Source organism: Diceros bicornis, chromosome 4 (genome assembly GCF_020826845.1).
Source record: "Diceros bicornis minor isolate mBicDic1 chromosome 4, mDicBic1.mat.cur, whole genome shotgun sequence".
Lineage (NCBI taxonomy): Eukaryota > Metazoa > Chordata > Mammalia > Perissodactyla > Rhinocerotidae > Diceros > Diceros bicornis.
Genome location: NC_080743.1, coordinates 18693444 through 18712887, shown reverse-complemented (window position 1 = coordinate 18712887; position 19444 = coordinate 18693444). Strand labels below are relative to the sequence as shown.

Below are 19444 nucleotides of genomic sequence, written 5' to 3'. Positions count from 1 at the left end.
CCCAAGGAAAAACGAAAGAAATGGATAATTTTACAGCACAATGTACACGTTAGCCACATACATGGTAACAAATCCAGTACATAAGACCGTGAATTTCAAACCAGTCAATCACTGCTTTATGACAGGCAAAGACCTGACTGCTCTGATTGCTCTATTGTATCAGTTTCTCGGATCTTGCTTCTGGAAAGCTGACAGTGGCTTATTGGTTTGACCTAAATTGATGGTCTAAAATAGTTCTACAAGGCCTCATCTACATGCACATAGATAACAGCACACATCTTGGATGAGAGAGACAGGAGTCTCTAAAAGCCTAGGAAGATAAATTACAGGGAGAGAGAGAATAAGAAGATATGGTTCAAACAAGCAGCAAGAGAAATTTAGGTCATACAAAACCTTTTACCTCTAAGGGTTTAATAAGAGGTCAACATGAATTTTCACTTTCTGGGAATAGAATGGCTAACTATTTTGAATAATAAAATACAGTTGAAGGACTATAGTTATCAAATACGTCCAAGTTTCTCATTTTCAAAGCTGGTAACTGCTTTTCCTAAAAAGCAGCTAAATTATCAAAGACTTTTTCATCTGAAATGGATCAAATTATTTACCAGAAAATAAGCCACACGTGGAAAATGACATTGTTACTCATCCGGTATTCAATGAAGTACTGTGTGACAAGTAGATGGTGCAATGATTCTTTGTTGAACTGAATCTATACTCAACTTTATTCACAGTCCATCAGGTGTTGCTTGATTATGAATCTGCATTTCTAAAACTATTTTCTTTCTTTTTTTCTAATGGAGGGGAGGAGATTTACTGCCACCCAAGACACATGCAACAGCTGTAAGGGTAATCCAGGTTACAAAAAAAGGTTAACACAGGGATCAATACAATGTCAAAATCTGTCATTTCCTGAAGTTTGCCTTTGACAAACCTGTAGGATAAAGGAAAAGCATGGTACTAGCTTTTAGAAAAAACAATTGAGATACTAAGAAACATCTCAAATTGATGGCCTCACGAGAAAAAAGATATGTCTAAATTTAAAAATAAATGATTCTAACATACTATCAATAAAGATTTTTTATGCCCTAGAAGATTTAACTGTTGAAAATTTAACAATGGGACATTTCTGGTGTAATTTTAAGCCAAAATTCTAGACTTCTAAGAATTAGAGAAAAAGGGCCTTACTAACCTTATGTCAATATGTCATTACTGCTCTTATTTTATGAACAAAAATCACATATTTTGTTATTCTATAATGACTCAAATTAGAAATTCAACTACAAAAGGCTATGACTTCTGCTTTTGAGGTCCTGACCCTATGACAATATTTAGAACTCAGTAACAGTATACCTTAAAATATGTGTGGGTATATGTAACTACATCTAAGTGTGTGGATGAATATTTCTTTAACAGAAGAAAAAAAGTAGTAATTTCTTTTCCACCTTGTGGAAGAGATTGATTTAATCATTCCAAAGAACTTTCTGGTTCCTAAAATTTTGAAGTAACTCAATAATTTGAAAATTCCAATTAACTCAGTAAATTGAAATATTAATTCAGATCTGTAAAGCACAAATATTATTGTTGAAATAGAAGAGACATAATTAGTGCAAGCTCTATAATGATATATTAATAGGTTACTCTTTTATCTTGAGTATGAGATAATCTTGTTTTAATGAAATAGTCATTCAATTTACCCTCAAAAATTGTTCCCCACAGAAGTGAATTCACTTGATAAAGTAAAATATTTTTCCAAAGATTAGCATTACTTTCTAAAGTAATGATCCTCCATAAAGATACCTAAAGAGAACACAAATCAAAAGTGCTAGCAGATATCTCTTCATAAATCATCACTTGCAAACATTTAATGCTTAGTCTGTGCATGACAGTGGAAGTCACAGAAATATTTACTTAAAAACCATCACTAATTTATCAGAAAATAATAATGTGTAATTTTACAAGACGATCTATGAAGATGTTGGATGACTCCCTCTCCGACCCAGAGAGCAGACGCCAAAACTTCAGAACACTTATGCCGGGCATTGTACATCAAGCCTAGCAATTCTCCCGGGACTTCCTAACACACATTTCCCTTAACCACTGGCGCCAAGAAGTTAAAAGGTCTGCACATAGATTGTAATCAATTCAGAAGTCAGGTAGAAAAAAAACAAAACAAAGCTAACGGGTTTCTAAGTTGATATTATATTTTTAGCAATGAAAAACTAAACTGACCAATGATGCTACAATTTTTTGAAGTCAACATTTAAGTGAAGAAATTCAGAAAAAGAAAACGGACCAAAAGGAGGCTAGAATGTACATACACACTTTATGACAACGTGAAATGCCACGACATTATCCTTCAAGCTGTAACTATGAAAAGATGAAGAACATAATCAGGAAAAAAAAAAAAAACCAAGTCTTTTAAAAGTAGGCTGTTCACAAAAGACATAAGCATTAGCAAGCAAACAGTCTTACCTTGGGCAGGATCAGGTGGACCAAACTCCAGAGAATATCGTAAAATGAAGTTATTGTTCCACACGTAGAGTTGGTTATCTCTAGGATTGTAATCCACTGCAGCAATATACTGGTACTGGTTGGGGAAGGGGACATCTACATATTCTCCTCGGTTTAATCGGGTATTGTAAATGTAATCAATTGCGTTCTTGCCTGTTTCACTCTCATTGTCTTGATAAACTGACCTGACCACGTAGAGGACTCCGCAGATCATAAAAGCATTTGAGGCAGCACGTTTGTCATATACAGTCTCCCACGTTGCTTCAAATCGAAGAGTATATGGATTCAGCTGGCTAATAACTATCATTCCATTGTTCTGTTCAGTGGCATAAATGACCCATAAGCCATTTTCATCAACTGCTAGGTCGATATCAGTCTTCCCTCCCCATCTATATGGTGAGGTATCATGATAGTTGGCATAGTTAATTATGGCCTCTCCACTCTTAATTCTAGTCCTCAAGTCAAATTTCACAATGTTCCTCGTTCTTTCTTTGTTAAAGAAGACAGCACCATCATATACCACAAATCCAGTACCATCTACTCGATTTGGAAGTTTATATGTTGTTGTTTGGCGACTGTTTTGGAAATCTTCTAAAGAAGCATATTCTATTAAAGTATCAGTACGATAGGGAGTCCAGGGCATGAAATAAATTTTATCTGCAGCCTGAAGAGGGTCCTTGCACCAAGCACCTGCCTTTTGTTCAGCTTCATATATACATGGTGAGTCCACAATTGCTTTCAAGGTCCCAGGGCACACAAAAACTAAGTCACAGAGAAAAGACAAGAATTAAGCCTAGTTAAAAACGTACAGAGGCAAACACAAGTTTTAATGATCATAAATCAAAAGAGAAAAATTCACTTAATTAACATTCAATTTTACCAAAATTTATACTTAATACAAGTACTACCCTTCTTTCTTCGAGTTACCATAATCAGTGTACCAGCATACAAAATGGCTGGGGTTTATTTTCACAAATACAAACCTCAGTTTAAGATCATTCATAACTGAGCTGACAATTACCTTTATGCTATGTGTTTTTATCTTATAATTTGGTGATTTATCCTTTAAAATTCTGAGCTTTGTGTGTAGCAGCATACAAAGTATTTTAGTCCAAACTTTGTACCCTCCCTCCCCTGGCTCACTTATAAGCCCCCAAAAGCAAAATACCAAAATAAAGCAAATAAAACAAAAGCCCAATGTGTAGGCTTTTATAGAACTTTTACAGAAGTCAGACTGAAAACAAAGGTGCTTCAATTGAAGGAACATAAATATTCGGAAAATGCAATTAGGAGCAGAGAATAGTAAATACAAGGAAAGCAGTGATGTAACGACCAGGAGACCCTGTAACCATGGCATGCTATGGAGAGGGTTCTGGAAGCCAGGCAAGATGACACTTTAATAATAAAATATCCAAGGGTGTCAGAAAAAGAGATAAAGGGTGAAAAAGAAACAGAGAAAGGACAGCTCCCCCTCGCCGACTTCAGAATTTTTTCCCTGTCACCAGATTCAGCAGTCATATAATTTCATTGTAAACAGTCGACTTCTTTATGAGGTGCATTTATGAGATCCTGCTGATTATTTTAATGCCAGGAGTGTTGTGGGGGAAGGGAAGGGAGGAGGTAACATCCATAAGGCACATAACAGGGAGCTGGGGTTCAGACTATACACGTTATTTACCTTTTTGCTCCACTTCTATTTTAAGCATCGGAAGAAAAATAAAAAAAGTGCAAGGGAAAAAGAAAAAAGATTAAAATAAATTGACTATTAGTCTAAGATTGAATTCGTAATAGATGCTAAATATAGGAAGAATAAGAACTGCACTACTTTGGATAAAGAGAAACACACAACAGGAAAACCTAGCAGGAGAAAGATTCTAAAGTTACATAAAAGAACATGGATCAATCATTTTAGTAGATTAAGGAGGCAATACAAATATGTTGGCATGTTGCTTCACTTAGTGCACCTGAATAAATAATGAAACTCTTCACTAATGCATGCTATACATACTCCTGCCTTTCCAAAGTCACTCAGCATTCTTATCAAGTTTTACTTTATATACACATGCTACAGACACAAATGCATGCACAGGTGTATCATCCCCGTTTATCTCATCATGTGAACTCATTATTAAATTGACTAAAATTAGATAAGCATCACAACAGGAAAATATATTTATAAAAATGGCAACTTAATTTTGGAGCTTAGGTCAAATTTAATGAATATTGATGTGGTTACATTCTAACATTTCTTCAAAGATATTTATTGTAAGAAGAAATATAAAATTATGCATCTTGGTACATGTTTCACTTGTTCTTCTATTATTTTCTACTTCTAGAAAAATCCTTTTTAACCATAAAAACAATGCCTCCTTTTTAGGAACATATCAATCTACCCCCACACCAATAGGGATTTTGAAGGGTGAGGTAAAGTTCTGCCCTTTCTTCCCCACTAAGAATTAGTAAAGTTACTTATGTAGGTTTATATATATACTTTATATTATAAAATTCTTACTAAATTCTCTATATCACATATCTCAAAATTGTAATACTAAGTCTATAAAAAAAAAGTAAGCAAAATACATACAAGGAAAAAGCAAGCGCAGTAGGCAAGGAGAAAAAGGAAGAAAGAATTAAGGTTAGCTTATTATGACATTGTCTACCGTCATCAATTTACACAGAGAGCAAGCTAGCATGCAACGACAATCATACCGAGCACTCAAAGCCAGTACCTTGACTCCACAGACCCCATAAGAGGTAAATGCTTTCACAAAACAAACCTGATTAGTAGAGTTACATGAGAAAAAAATCCTCCCTCCAAGAAGTTTAAAGAAATGGATAATGCCGTTAGGAAGTGTCCTGTATAAAATTCTTGCTGGCAAATAGTATTTTAATAATTATAAACCATAAAATACTAGTTTAGATTGCATGTAGACTTTGAAGTATGTTGCCTGAACTTCATCAAACGACCACATTAATTTCTGTGATTCTCCCTCTTCCCTTATTCAAACGCATTAGTGTACTAACACTGTATCTCCAAACTGATTACTCAAAGATACTGTAGTTGCACATTTCATTCAGATGTCTTAGCTTAATTTTTAAAAATTACAGTAATTCATCAAGATTAAATACTGACCTCCTGAAATACCTTAGGGAGAAGCATATCACACAAATACTTTTGCCATAGGTATAGCATATAACCTTCCACAGTCAGACCCCGCCTCCCCCATCCAATTTGGTCTATTTAACCACTTTCAGGAAACATACTTGCTCTATAAAGTGTAATTCTGACTACATCCGGTAAAAAGAGGAAATTCAGTGTTAGTGACATGTAACAATTTCTTTTTAAAAAACCACCAGTCCTAAAATTACTCCTCAGTGAAGAGCAATATTATACCTGCTTAGAATCAATAACAGAAGGGCGTGGTGGGAAAATCAGGATGAGAGAAATCATTAGTGTTGTGACTGCTCAGACTATATTTATATACAGCTGTATTCTTTTTTTTAGAAAGGATGATTTTACTGAAATAAATCAATTAAATGTAAAGGATGGAAACAATATATTTTAAATTATGTTACATACTTAAAACAGAACTTAAAACAAGTTCAGTAAAGGATGTAGAAAGTATATTTTGTTTTCTATTAACTGAAAATGACTGGGTTTTATTATCTGATACACTAAAATGACATTGCAGTTTCTGAGCAAAATATTAAATAGGGAAGTCTTTGTTCATTTGTGATTTAACTGATATCACTTACATTAAAGAAAATAAAATGGGTATAAATCGTATATAATTTATAATTCTGATGAAAACGAGAAGTAACATCCAAATGTAAAAATAAAAGTGATTAAATAAAACCTCTGATGATTGATGAATCACATAAGATATGGATATTTAAAACAAAAGTCCTTACATTATGATTTTTATGAAAACCCAAAGGATAGATATCTGTCAAATCAGCCAAAATTCTATTAACCCAGAAGAATATACAAAATAGAATAAAATTAATGAAATTAACATTCTTCATCACATGCCAAATATTTACTGCAACTTGTCTTAAGAGAATGTATGAATTAATTCATAATAATACATCTACTATTCTATAGACCGAACATAAATACACGGCCCACGAACTTCAGGGGAGGACTACATGGATATGCAAGACAAGAAAATGACGCAAACAAACTCAAGCCTACATACTCTGTATCTGAAGTGACACACTATTTCACTTTGCATAATCTTATGCTTATTCATTAATAATAATTTAATCAATAGTGATGGTTATTTTTTCTCGTCAAATAAAACTTGTAGCTAAAATTATGGTATAATTTTTATAATTTAATGATAATTTGAAACAAGAGGATATAAAAATCAAATCCAAATCCTGCCTGTAGGGTATGAACTTCCAATCTGATCATTCTCCTTTATCCTACGAGATCTTTATGACTTCTTTAAACAAACATATCTTCAATTACTAATACTTCTGTTAACGATAAAGGATGCCCTGTATACATACATTTTTGACACAGACATTATCCGGACAAGAATAAATGTCACGTATAATACATGTACCTGTCTATAGACATACAAAGGAAAACACACAATAGCATTTCTAATGGACTCTGTTGGGTAAATGTATTATAAAATTTTTAGAAATCACAGAAAATTTCTGAAATTTTCTTTAAATAGGAGGAAACCGTTTGGGATGTATAAGTCCCTGGAGAATTTGCTCTGGATAGAAACTGGCATAAAGCCAGGAGGTAAGAGATACATAATAAATGTTATCTTGACGGTGACACTTTTTATCCAAGTATACAGCGGAAAAGGTGTGTGCAAATGTTACAAAGTACAAAAACACTACTAAAACACGGGGAAAGTGAAAGCCAGAGGCTGAAAATAAAAGCAAGTGGAAGACACGGGTATAATGGACAGAAGCATAAAGAAACAAAAGAAGAGGAAAATGAGGAAAAGAAATAAGGAAGTACACAGCCTACATAAGATCAGAACAATCTAAAACGATCCTTTGCATGAAATTTTAATATTAGCAAAAAACATGCAATTCATAGTGTGTCACTACTGTACGGTATATAGGTATTATAATTATTTCTATTCTTTAGCAAGAAGTAGTTAAAAAAGAAAAGGCCATAGACTTATTTCTGCCTCGTGCAAACATCTAGAAAGGTGACAGCAAATTAATTACCACTTTTTTTTTTTAAGGACAAAAACTAAAAAGAACAAGTACTTCTCTGAGTATAGCTAATTTGCAAGTTCAGTGCACAATGTACAATACTTGTGGAGAACTGAAAAAGTAAAATTTTGAAAGTTAGATGTTCCAGAAGATATCCACATTTTCCTTTCTTAGCACAAGAAATAACTTAAGAGTCTGAAAATAATATTTGCTTGACACTGTTCTTGGTCTATAGACTAGGTTACAGGAACTGGCTCCAGAAAGACAACTCTTGGCAGCTCTGACTGATTCCACTGTTTGGGAATGGATGCTGTATTCCTTTTCTAATTTGAGGACAGAAACCACACTAAATTCAAGTGAAAGTGACTTTATGGAACAAAATTTTGGTTAGCTCAAAAGAATACAACGTTCCTCTAGTGGCACAGGAGAATGATTACATAAGCCACCAACACTACACACAGGAGAAATGATATAAAGATCAGTGCACTCAGTGGGCTTCCGATCCTACAGATGGTATAGAAAATACTGAAAACATAAAAAGCATCCATTTCACAGGAACACAGGAACACAGAGCGGGCATGAAAAGAAAAGATAATCTGTGTTTGGCCTTTAACTGATACCCCACAAAAAGCCAATTTATCAAAACTGTGGGCAGAGAAGAGAGAGACAACGCCTTCACAGGATGTGTAAGAATGTATTACTACCGTACTGGACAAAATATATCTATCAGAATTCAGCCCTCTGGTTTTAGAAATATTGATAGTTAGGACATATGAATTTATCAGAACTAGTGATCTAGTTTCTGAGGTTCTAGAAAAAGCAATTTCATTGTTTAGTTTGAATCCGATTTTTTTTAGGAGGGAAGTATACAAAACCTATCTCAAATCAACAAAATTGCTGTTCAAGAACTTTTAACTCGAATGCCTGTGAATTAAGGTGACATGACACATTTTTCTTCTAATTTAAAAAGTAAAGAAGATAAAAACACTATCAAACAAACTAGCTTAGGAAAATTAGGTAATATACTGAAACCTTTTAGTTGTCTAAAACGTTGTTTTTTTCTATTGGAAGTATGCAATACAATTTAGAAGTACGAATTCTGAGATTAGGAGGAAAACTACCCAGAATTAGAGCATTAGCTGAAGCCTACTTATGAAATTTCCAATCAAATTTTAAATATCCCCCTATAGGATCTTACTAAAAAGGGATGTTGTGCTGAATTAAAAATATAAATATGTGCAAGGTTTTGTTATGTCTATTTTATTTAATGTTAACGTTTCATCACTGAATCTGGTAAAGAAATGCTCCCTTAAGGACAAGAGAACAAAAAGGAAGCACTTGCCTCTGTTACTGCTATGGTAGATTTTGCCAGGCACTAAAGTTACCACAACAGCAGGTAGCCATTCAAGTAGCTCACGATTAAAACTGAAGTCAATTTCTTCTTTAGAAAACTGTAAGCCAAACCAATTTGTCAGCAACTGGTATTGGGCAAAAGTACAGATTTCCATCTGCCCTATTGAATAGCTAATTCAAGTTTGTTTTCTGGAAAAACACTAGCCTTAAAAGCCAAACACTTCAGAACACAGACAGACACTTGGCCAGCATCACACTATGGCTTCCTTCCACACTTCGTGAAGCTAATTTGAGGCCTGAGTCTGTCAGTGCTCTGCATGCATAATGGTTTGGAGGCCATAAACATATGCTTCTTTCACACGTGTAGTCTCTCCATATCGACGAGAAATACTGGAGAAAGTGAAAAATACAAACTTCATACTTACTGTAAGGGACACATTCATATTGGACTTCAAGATATTTGTATGTTCCGGGGCATGGATCAGGAAATACATCTGACCCAGTAACTACTATACACTGTGTTCGATTGTTGCACCTGGAAAACAAAACAAATCAAATTTGCATAACATAATAATCTATTTGTTTATTTTTACTAAAGAAATATAATAGAGAATTGATTCATTTTTTCTTCAAGCAACTAATACCGTAAAACAAAAAATTCAACTGATATTAGGTTGCTCTATATTATTAAATAAAGAGTTACAAAAGTCTTATTTTCTGTATGTTGTAATATTTCTGTTACCATGGAGCACATTTAATTTTAACTAGAAGTAAAAGAAAACAGCAACAGTTCCGTATTATTCTACCATACATTTTAATTGGATTTTTTTGACATATTCAACATGTACTGAAAAAAAATAAAAAATTACCAGGATACTCGCCACATTTAAGAACTAAAATTACAAAAAAAAAAAAAAGAAAGAAAAATGGTGGTACAACTGAACAGAGACAGAGAGTCACAAATTGAATAGCTTGGAAGTAAGTTTTGACACCATAGTAAAATAAAGGAGGAACCAGGTTTTTAAATTTATCCTCTAAATCTAGTTTTGTGTTATGTTTTCTATTACAGGCACTTTCTATATTCTTGAATACCAGATATCAAGCTAATAGATTGCACCTTCCACGCTATGGCCTAATAAACGCATTCAAAGCATTTAGCACAGTGCCCAGCACATATTCAGTGTCTAAGCATTGTTGTTACTCTTGCTATTTTCATAGATCAATGTGCTTATACTATCAATATGATATGACTATGAACCTCGGTTCTTCTAAATTAGTACTCCCCGAAATATAGCATTAAAAAGAATGTTATTTACCATGATGCCTAGAATGTGCTATTTATTACTATTGGAAGTATTTTCTTATTTTTGTATTGTCATTAATTCATCAATATAATGAGAATTAAGTTAGAATTCTAGGCAAGATGATATTTATTTAAGTTCTATGAATTGTCCACATGATCTTTTTATAAGCTTTGTAAAGGCAAGAACTATTTCCTTTATAATTTGACTTGATTACAAACCACAGAATGGAATGTTTGCAGGGTTTTTATTATATTTTCTGATGGTATATAAATTAAGAAGGCAAAGAAAGCAGAACAACAGCATTGTAACAAAATTTATTTAACAATTTGAATACCAGACATTCTATAGTGCATAAAATAACTAGACCATAAAATGGCAAATAAAGAATGAAAAAGCAGCCTGGTTTTTAGCACAACCACCATATGAAGGACAGCGGGAAGAGAACTGTGTTAAAGAGGGGTAGGTGTATTAAGTCACGCACTGTGGAGCCATTTCAACTCAAACCAGATTGATTCCTCCCTGAAGGACAGCAAGACCTGAAAACTTCTACAGGATCAAACAAGTAAATTTTACAGGTCAAGGTATAATATAATGAACTTCAAACAATAGTCTTAAATATTAAACAAGTTATAACTAATATTGCTTGCACAAATACATAATGATGTTTTATCATGATTCATCTATAATACTGTATTCCATATTTTTTTAAAAACATACCATACAAAATAACTTTCAAGAGCATGGATAATGTAAAGGGTACAGTGTCACATTCTAATGCAACATCACATTTGACTCTCTTAAATTGGTTCAATCATTTGAAGAAATTTGCCGATGGTTTTCCGTTCAGTGTAAACGAATTATTTTAACTGAAACACAGAACCAATTTTATACCCTAAAGTTTTAAACAGCGGATGGATTTCAGACTTCTCAATAGGTCAATACCTAATGTTTCAACTAATGTTTCATTTTCTTCTTTCTTAAATTTTACAGCAACAAAGAGTTCATTGATGTTTTTAAAGTTCCTTGATCTGCCAGGAATTCTCAGTGAAGAACCTGGTCCCCACCAAAAACTAAAGTTCATTATCTCCTTCCTTGTATTTATTCATACCTGCAAGTATCCTCCCTTTATTTCACTCACACCTTTCAGAAACAAAGAAATCTAAACTCCTGTGAGTTAGATATCCCTTTTATCATACTCTCTTAGTATACATTTTATAACCACTCAACAAAACTCTGCCATGTAGTAAATGGTTTTAAAACATATCTAAAATATAGTCATGATAGAAATCCCATAAAATAACAATTCCACTTGTGAGTAAACTTTTCATATACCTCATCGCCCTCCCTTTCCCACTGAAGCCTCCTCTGACACCACCAAACCAGGAACAGGTGGGAGAGAAAGGAGATAGGACTCAAGGTAGAAATGGACCAAGAATGTGAAGAACGTTGGACCATAGGGAAGGAGGATGTAACTCAAAGGATTTGGGAATTTATATAACATTCTTCAAAAATAAAGAATACATTGAAGATTACCCAATTTTTTTCCCACTAGAAGATCAGATGAATAAATGATTTTAATATGGAATTTAAAATACCTTTTATTCTCTATTTTTCAATGTCACAGTATGTTTGCAAGAAGCATACAAGGGATAAGTATTCCTGCTTCCATTATATTTTGTTTAAAAGACCAACACCATAAAATGAAAAATAATTGCTCATGTTTACTCTTTTTCTGAACAACTTTGCATTTAGTCACCTGACCACATTATAAGTTCAAATAAATGTCAAAAGCAATTACCATAATTTATATCAACCACATAATTTTTATTTCTTTTAATAATCACATTGTACAAACCATTCACTTTAAGACAGCAAGAAGTGTTAATTCTAGGGCTATATTCTTAAGTAAAATTGAAGGTAAGGAGATTTAATGGAGTTCCTGCAAATAAAATTATATAGATTTCTAGAATTCGTGGCCTCCTAATGTCAAAATGTTCATTTTATATATCAAATGTCAAAAATGTTCATTTTATATATCAGAAGTGCAAGAAATTAATCCTGAGAAAAAAAGGAATTTGGGGGCTAATAGGAAAGGGTCAGCAAGAGGAATGCAAAGTGTAAGAATATCCAATTTGCATACCAGTATCTTGATTCATGGGAAAGAAAACCTAAGCTTTTAGAGGACCAAATAATGGAAATAAAAATACAGACTATGTACATTCCTTTATGAATGAAGAAAGTAGCTTTAAGTTTCCAAATACAGTAAGTGTGGGGATAGAGGGAAAAAGAAATACCAGTGTGAGCTGTTAGTACTAAGAAAAATCTGAAAATTCCTTAACCAATATACTGTCGGTAAGATTGTATAACTGTAAACTGCTATCACTTAAGAAGATAGGGAAACAGAAAGCAATTAGTTAGCCACAGACGTAAAGTAAATTCTCAAAGTAAAAACTGCTCTGCTTCAAGTTTTCATTCTGATGAAAATGAAAAGGCACAACTAAGCCAAGAAAGGAAAGGTATTCAGTTGTTTGTATTCCCAGCCCCAGGCAATGTTCCTGGCATGATTTTCTCCCTCTTCCCCCACCGAAAAAGATTTCTTTATCAGCAAACATATGGTTGTACTAACAATTAAATTACCAGTATATTTTGGTAATACTATGTGGATTCATTATGCTAAAAATCTATACTTTTTTTCAGATGTTAAGTATAAAAACTGAGTATGAATGAGAACAAGGCAGAAGAGAAAAAGAGAGTTTTTTAAATAGGTGGACCTTTGATTAGGACTCAAGGAAAGACAATTACTGTTCATCAAAAAGAAAATGGATACTAGATATATTCTAAACACTTCAACTTCTAAACAGTTGATCTTCTTTTATATTTGCAGAGATGCACAGGTGAGTTAGGATAGTTAAACCATGGGTCCTTAAAATGTGGTCCTCAGAACAGCAGCACCAGCATCAACAGAGCACTTGTTAGAAACGCATCCTCAGGCCCCACCCAAGACCAAGAGACTCAGAAACTCCGGAGGCAAGTATCCAGCAATCTGCGTTTTACCTAGCTCTTTGGGTGATTCTGATGCATGAGAACCACTGGGTTAGAATAAGACAGGTTTAGATACTTTAGTAAAGAATAAATATATATGGAAACCCATGCTTTTTTGCTCTATAAATCTTAATGAAACACAAGTGAAATAGAAAGTCATTAAGTGATCAGTATGATTTTTGTAGCAAGTACATACGAGTTTACAATGTTAACATGTCTTCTCTTGCTAATTTAAATCATAAGAATCAAGGGTTTTAGTTGCTATAATTTTGAGCAAGCAGGCTAAATTCTTAACACGGGATGTAAATAAACAATTTCTAGGTACATGTAGGCAGCACATGTAAACCCATTTTTAACAACAGAGGGAAAGTATAATCTTTTCCTAAATATTTGCTAGCTGATGAAAATTTCTAACACTAAATAAATCTGGAAATAAAATTTTTGACAATCTGTGAAAATATACCATGTTCCCTAGAAGGAGGATGTCATTAAAAATAACAACAACCAAAAAGATCCACTGTAATCACTGCAAATTTTTCTATATTCAACCTTTGACTTATTTACCCAAATAAATTTTAATAAAGTGGCTCAAATATAGGAAGACAATATAATATATAATTGTTTTTAGAGAGAACTCAAGAGGCATGAAGGTAGCTCTTGAAAATAATATCTAAGCAATTTCTGGGGTATAATATATGATTTAACACCACCTAATAAATAAATGTAAAAGTACCTAAGCGTCCAGTCTCAAATTCTAAACATTTAACCATTTTTAATATTCTACCACATTTCCAAAAATTTACCAATGTTGGCAGGAATACACAAAAGGCTAACCATTATTTCACATCACTGGGTTAAAAACACTATCAAATAATATCACCTATATATTATCGTTATACATTATTTTAGGTTGCAACTTTCTATCATATTAAACATTTCTTCCTTTAATTTTCTTACTAATCTAAAATATACATAGAATACAACACTTATCCTGAGAATTCCATCTATTAATTAAAATAAATCCAATAATAAATGCTTTGTAATATTATCAAGTTCAAACTCCAGAATAAAGGTATTATTTCTGACATTAATATTCATAAAACTTACATTTTAATCATAAAACCCATCAACCACAACAAAGGACATCCTAAATCCTGCTTTATAGACCATAAAGCCACTTTAAATGGAGGAAAAAGCTGAGTTTTAAAAATTATTTTAAAACTCATTCCTATAAGTCTTTCTACTCTAAATGGGAAAAATTCTATTTAGAAATGAAGCCAAATGTATACCTCAAAAGCTGAAGAAAATAAAGCTGCATAATTTTGGAGACTAATAGCTTATTAATTTACTTTTTATGCACAAGAGAATACCAATATATTTGCTTATTACCAGAATTTAGAGTATAATATTTGAAGTCAGAGATATTGTCCAGGTTTGTGCAAAATATGTAAGAGAAAAATACTTTAAGGAACATCTAATTAATCTCTCTCTCTCTCTCTTTTTTTTTTTTTTTGGTGAGGAAGATTAGCCCTGAGCTAACATCTGTTGCCAATCCTCCTCTTTTTGCTGAGGAAGATTGGCCCTGGGCTAAATCCGTGCCCATCTTCCTCTACTTTATATGTGGGATTCCTGCCACAGCATGGCTTGATGAGCAGCATGTCTGTGCCCAGGATCCGAACCTTCAAACCCTGGGCGGATGAAGTTGAGCACTCAAACTTTACTACACCACCGGGCTGGCCCCTCCACTGAATCTCTTAACCATCACAATTAGCTGATGGTAAAAAGCTAAGAGTATTAAAACAGTATATTTTATCTTCTAGATATAATCAATGTTCTCAGCTTCAATATTAACTTTTAAGGTATTCACAACATTTTATGAAATTAAGATAAATGTTGCCAAGAAAAATGTGTAATTGATGAAAAGGCATTTTATAAATGTGTACTTTCATTAATTTACATACTAGTATATGGAAATTACTTAGAAATTGTCTTGTACAGATTAACAGCAGTAGTTTGAAGAAACATTATCTTTTATTTTGGGGATAGTAGTGCTTCATCACTAATGAAATATTAATAATGCAAACTATTAATATGTTGCTTGTCCTTAATCTTTTAAAACTGTAAATGAAAGAAGGCACAATGCGCACGTTACTTATTATAAATCTGAGAATAAACCGTACAAAAATCAACAATATAGCATATCATTTGACTCTGTTCAGAAGCAAAATCATCTGCTAATTGGGAAGATTAGTGTTTAAAAAGCAGAGGCTTTAGAATCAGCAAGATTGGGGTTTAAGTTCCAGCTCAGCTGCTTACTGAAATTTGAGTCCATAAGCAACGTATTAAACCTCTCAACCTTAGCTTTCTCATCTGGAAAACATAATACTTTCTTCAGAAGTTTGTCGTTAAGGTTAAATGGGATAATACAGGCAAACTCTTTGCATAATCCCTCAGTAAATATGAATTACCAACAACAATAAAAGCACCAATAATAACAATAAGTACTCCCTATATAAGATGGACATAGATTTGCAAACCTTAAAGGGGAAGAACATTTTTATTCTTCCAGAGTAGTTCTTATACTGTGCATAGGATTTCCTGTGGATAGCTTTAAAAACAGGCTGAACTACTCATGCAAATTTGTTTCCTTTCCAACTCTAATCTTGAATTGTACAATGCCTAATAAATTGCTTTTATTCTTCTTTTGAATATCTTATGCTCATTATTACACTTTACCAAGTGCAAAGTATGGAGATGAGATTCCATGTGTAATCTATTGTGAGAGGTGTTTTAATCAATAGTCTCGTTCTGCTGATTAAGCAGGGGCTTCTGTTTTGGCAAGATAACATTAGTTTCTCCAGTCATGCTCCAAAACCATTGGGAATCTTCAGCAGATCATTAGATATGCTACAATAAAGCTTTGGTACATTCTCTTTTCTTCCTTAAATTACTTCTTCACTATCCCATCTTTCCTCATCTCGATGGCACTGCATTATTATTGCATCTCCCCTGAAACTTGCACCAGAGCTATGTCTCCAGGCCATAGGATGCCATTTTCAATGAAGCCTCTGCTTGAAAATATAAATTAAGAAAATTTCATTATCTCCTGCCAGGGGCCATTATTCACCACAGTTCTAAGGAAGATTAAAAATGCAAAATCTACGGACTTGAACAAATACTCCAGCATTCAACAGAAAAGCTCAGGATTTCATGACAGAAACTAAAAATTAATGTTTGCTGAAATTTGGAGTCATCCTCTAGAATTAGCCCAATTCTTCATTGAGTCTGTATGTTCAGAGAAGATCTTCAACAATTTCAGTCTCTAAGTGGCATCTGTTATTTTTTAAATTCAATTATAAAATACTAGTAATAATAGGTTTATTTCTTTCCTGAGTTACCTTCTGTCTAGTTAAAGCTACTCACTTCTTGGAGTGAAATAAATGCTTTCAAGTTACCAGGGTAACATGTAACGATACTCCTTTCCCAAGTGCTAAATATAAGCAGAACATTCACAGGAGTCCCCTGGAAGAGTTCAAACCACATCCACATGGGGAATTATATCTTCTAAATGAATAGAACATCTACAGTTGAATTACTGCAATATGAATCCATTCTCTAATTAATGGACTAGAAATGATATTCATTCTCAAGCCTCAATTACTAAAAAAAGTTATTATATGTCAGTAAGTATATTTTATTCTATTCAAGTATGCAAGTTTAGAAAATTTAGAAATGTTATCACAAAGGGCAAAAAAGAAAAAGGGGAAAAAAAAGGAAGAGAACACTGTCAACCTATAAATTCTTATTGGAGGTGATTATATGTCTGGCACATAATAGGAATTCAGTAATTGTTTTTGAATGAATAAAATAATGATGAATGGTTAACTTGGCTATTTCTGCTTGTAAATAAACAGAAAATAAATACCAGATATCTGATTCTGTTTCAATCAGCTGTACCTGATTCTCAAAGAATTCTGTCAATTTGGACATAGTTTTTAATCATGAAAGGCAACAATTTAGGAGATAGATCTACTTAAGGGGCAGGGGAAAAAAGTACCCTTTAGCTTCCAAATCACTTCTTCATACACTAACAATTCCAAATAACCAAGGAATGTAAACCTTGGTTTTACATTGGGCATGAAAACCTCTGTCTTTTTGAGTCCAAATTGAGAACAAATTGTTAAACACAGCAGATGACCTTAAAACATGAAGAGGTAAATTCCAATGCAAACAGATTTTCTCAACCAAAGTAATCAAATAAACTGAAGGGCTAAAAGGCGGTTATGCTCCAAGATACAAGGTTACAATCATCCTCAAAGATGAAAGAAGGAAACTGAGTTGAATGTTAAATGAAACTTTTATTTTTTTATTGTATAATGAAATACTCTTTTATCATCTAAACTTCTATTCTACAGAGCTAAGGAAAGTGGGTCTTGCTTCCTTTAAATATTTATTAATGATGATTTGTGAGCCTAACTAATTGCTAGGTAAACATAACATTAGGAAGCTAAATGGTGTGTAATTAATATGGTAAAAAAGAGGTGCTCTATAGTAATGTTCCCATTTGTCACATAACTGTTCTCATAATTTATTTAATAATTTGTGTATTCTAGAAGATTTCTACCCATCATGTAGTATTTAATTCTTTAGGCATGTTAGGATATTATACTCTAAGCATTATAGAATATTGTTATTTAAAGTACTTTAAAACCCTTAAAGTTGAATTATTGAAATAAAGTAACTATCGGAATCTATGGAAGAATATGCTTGAATATTGTTACATGCATGGATAATTTGGAAAAAATAAATAATATAATTTCTATTCCATTCAGTTTCATATATATTGGTATTTTCAAAAATTTTAAATATAATCCTGATTTTTTAAAAATTGCAACTGTGATTAAATCTTTGCAACTGTATTTGAAAAAAGTATAGAAAAAGCCAATTGATTATTTAAATAACTATAAGCAAAAATACAAAATATCTTTCTATTCTATAAATATATAAACATAAACCTATTTGACTTAAAAAGTATATAGTATGTATCAGAAAGAGAAAGCCTCCCAAAATAAACAAACAAACACCAGGTAACCTACAGCAAGTCAACAAAAGCTTGACAATAAAATTCTGTTTCTTCATGTCCAGAAGGTTGTCATTCTATTTTGTAGTATGTTGAAAACAGAAATAACATAAAAGTGATACCTTCCATAATCATTTTCTCTGAGTAAAATATTATATCAGAAATTATAGTCACAAAACATGCATACTTTAATATTTATAGTTAAATTTGCATCTTAGAAACAAAAAATTTCCTCAAAAATTCCACATAAATTACTAAAATAAGCATTTTGAAATGGCAACGCCAATTTGCTAAAAACAACTTTCTACATTTCAGAAACCTCTGAAATTCCTTGCAGTTTTTACTGGACCTTGGGGTCAGCTTAATGCAAATTAGTCTTGACTCACTCAGAGCCTTATTAATCCAGCACAAAATCTCTTGTTTGCAGAAATGCACATTCAACATAAATGTGCTTGCTTTTATTAGCGAAATAAGAAGTATTTATTTACAAAGCAGGCCACTGAGACTCAGTTTCATTCACAAGGTCATCAGGTCTAACTACTTAATGAAAGGAACAAGATAATTTAAGTGGAGATAAAAACTATAAAATTTTGAAATATTTTAAAATTATTGCTTCTGTGTCCAAATTTTCAAGACCTCTGCTTTTAATAATTCAAAAAATTATGACCTGTATCAATTAGAAGCCATTATTTATAAAAATGTTAACCTACTACGGTTTGTACTTGCAGAAACTATCACATTTTTAACAAGGGAAATGGGAAATCGCTATGGGATGCCCTAGTTAGATTAAATTAGCAAGAAACTTGTTACCAGACCATATAAAAGACACAGCGTAATAAGACATGACCTTGCAGAGCCTTGGAGCCAATCTGTGATGTTTTTCCTTCCTATAACCCTTGCTAATTATCTGCAAAGTTACAGACCCTTTTGTCGTGGGTTATTTTTCTTCAAATTGTGAGGAGATTTT

The 19444-nt window shown here is 32.8% G+C and overlaps 1 protein-coding gene across 13 annotated transcripts in view; it reads right to left on the bottom strand.

The window, feature by feature from the left end:
* Positions 1-19444, bottom strand: part of ADGRL2 (adhesion G protein-coupled receptor L2) — a 219603-nt gene that overhangs the window by 45287 nt on the left and 154872 nt on the right. For all 13 annotated transcript variants that reach the window (XM_058538375.1, XM_058538372.1, XM_058538376.1 and 10 more), the window contains exons 4-5: positions 9477-9586; positions 2473-3273 (exon numbers count right to left, since the gene is read on the bottom strand). In XM_058538375.1, the coding sequence (XP_058394358.1) occupies positions 2473-3273; positions 9477-9586 (911 nt within the window). The remainder of the gene's footprint in view (positions 1-2472; positions 3274-9476; positions 9587-19444) is intronic.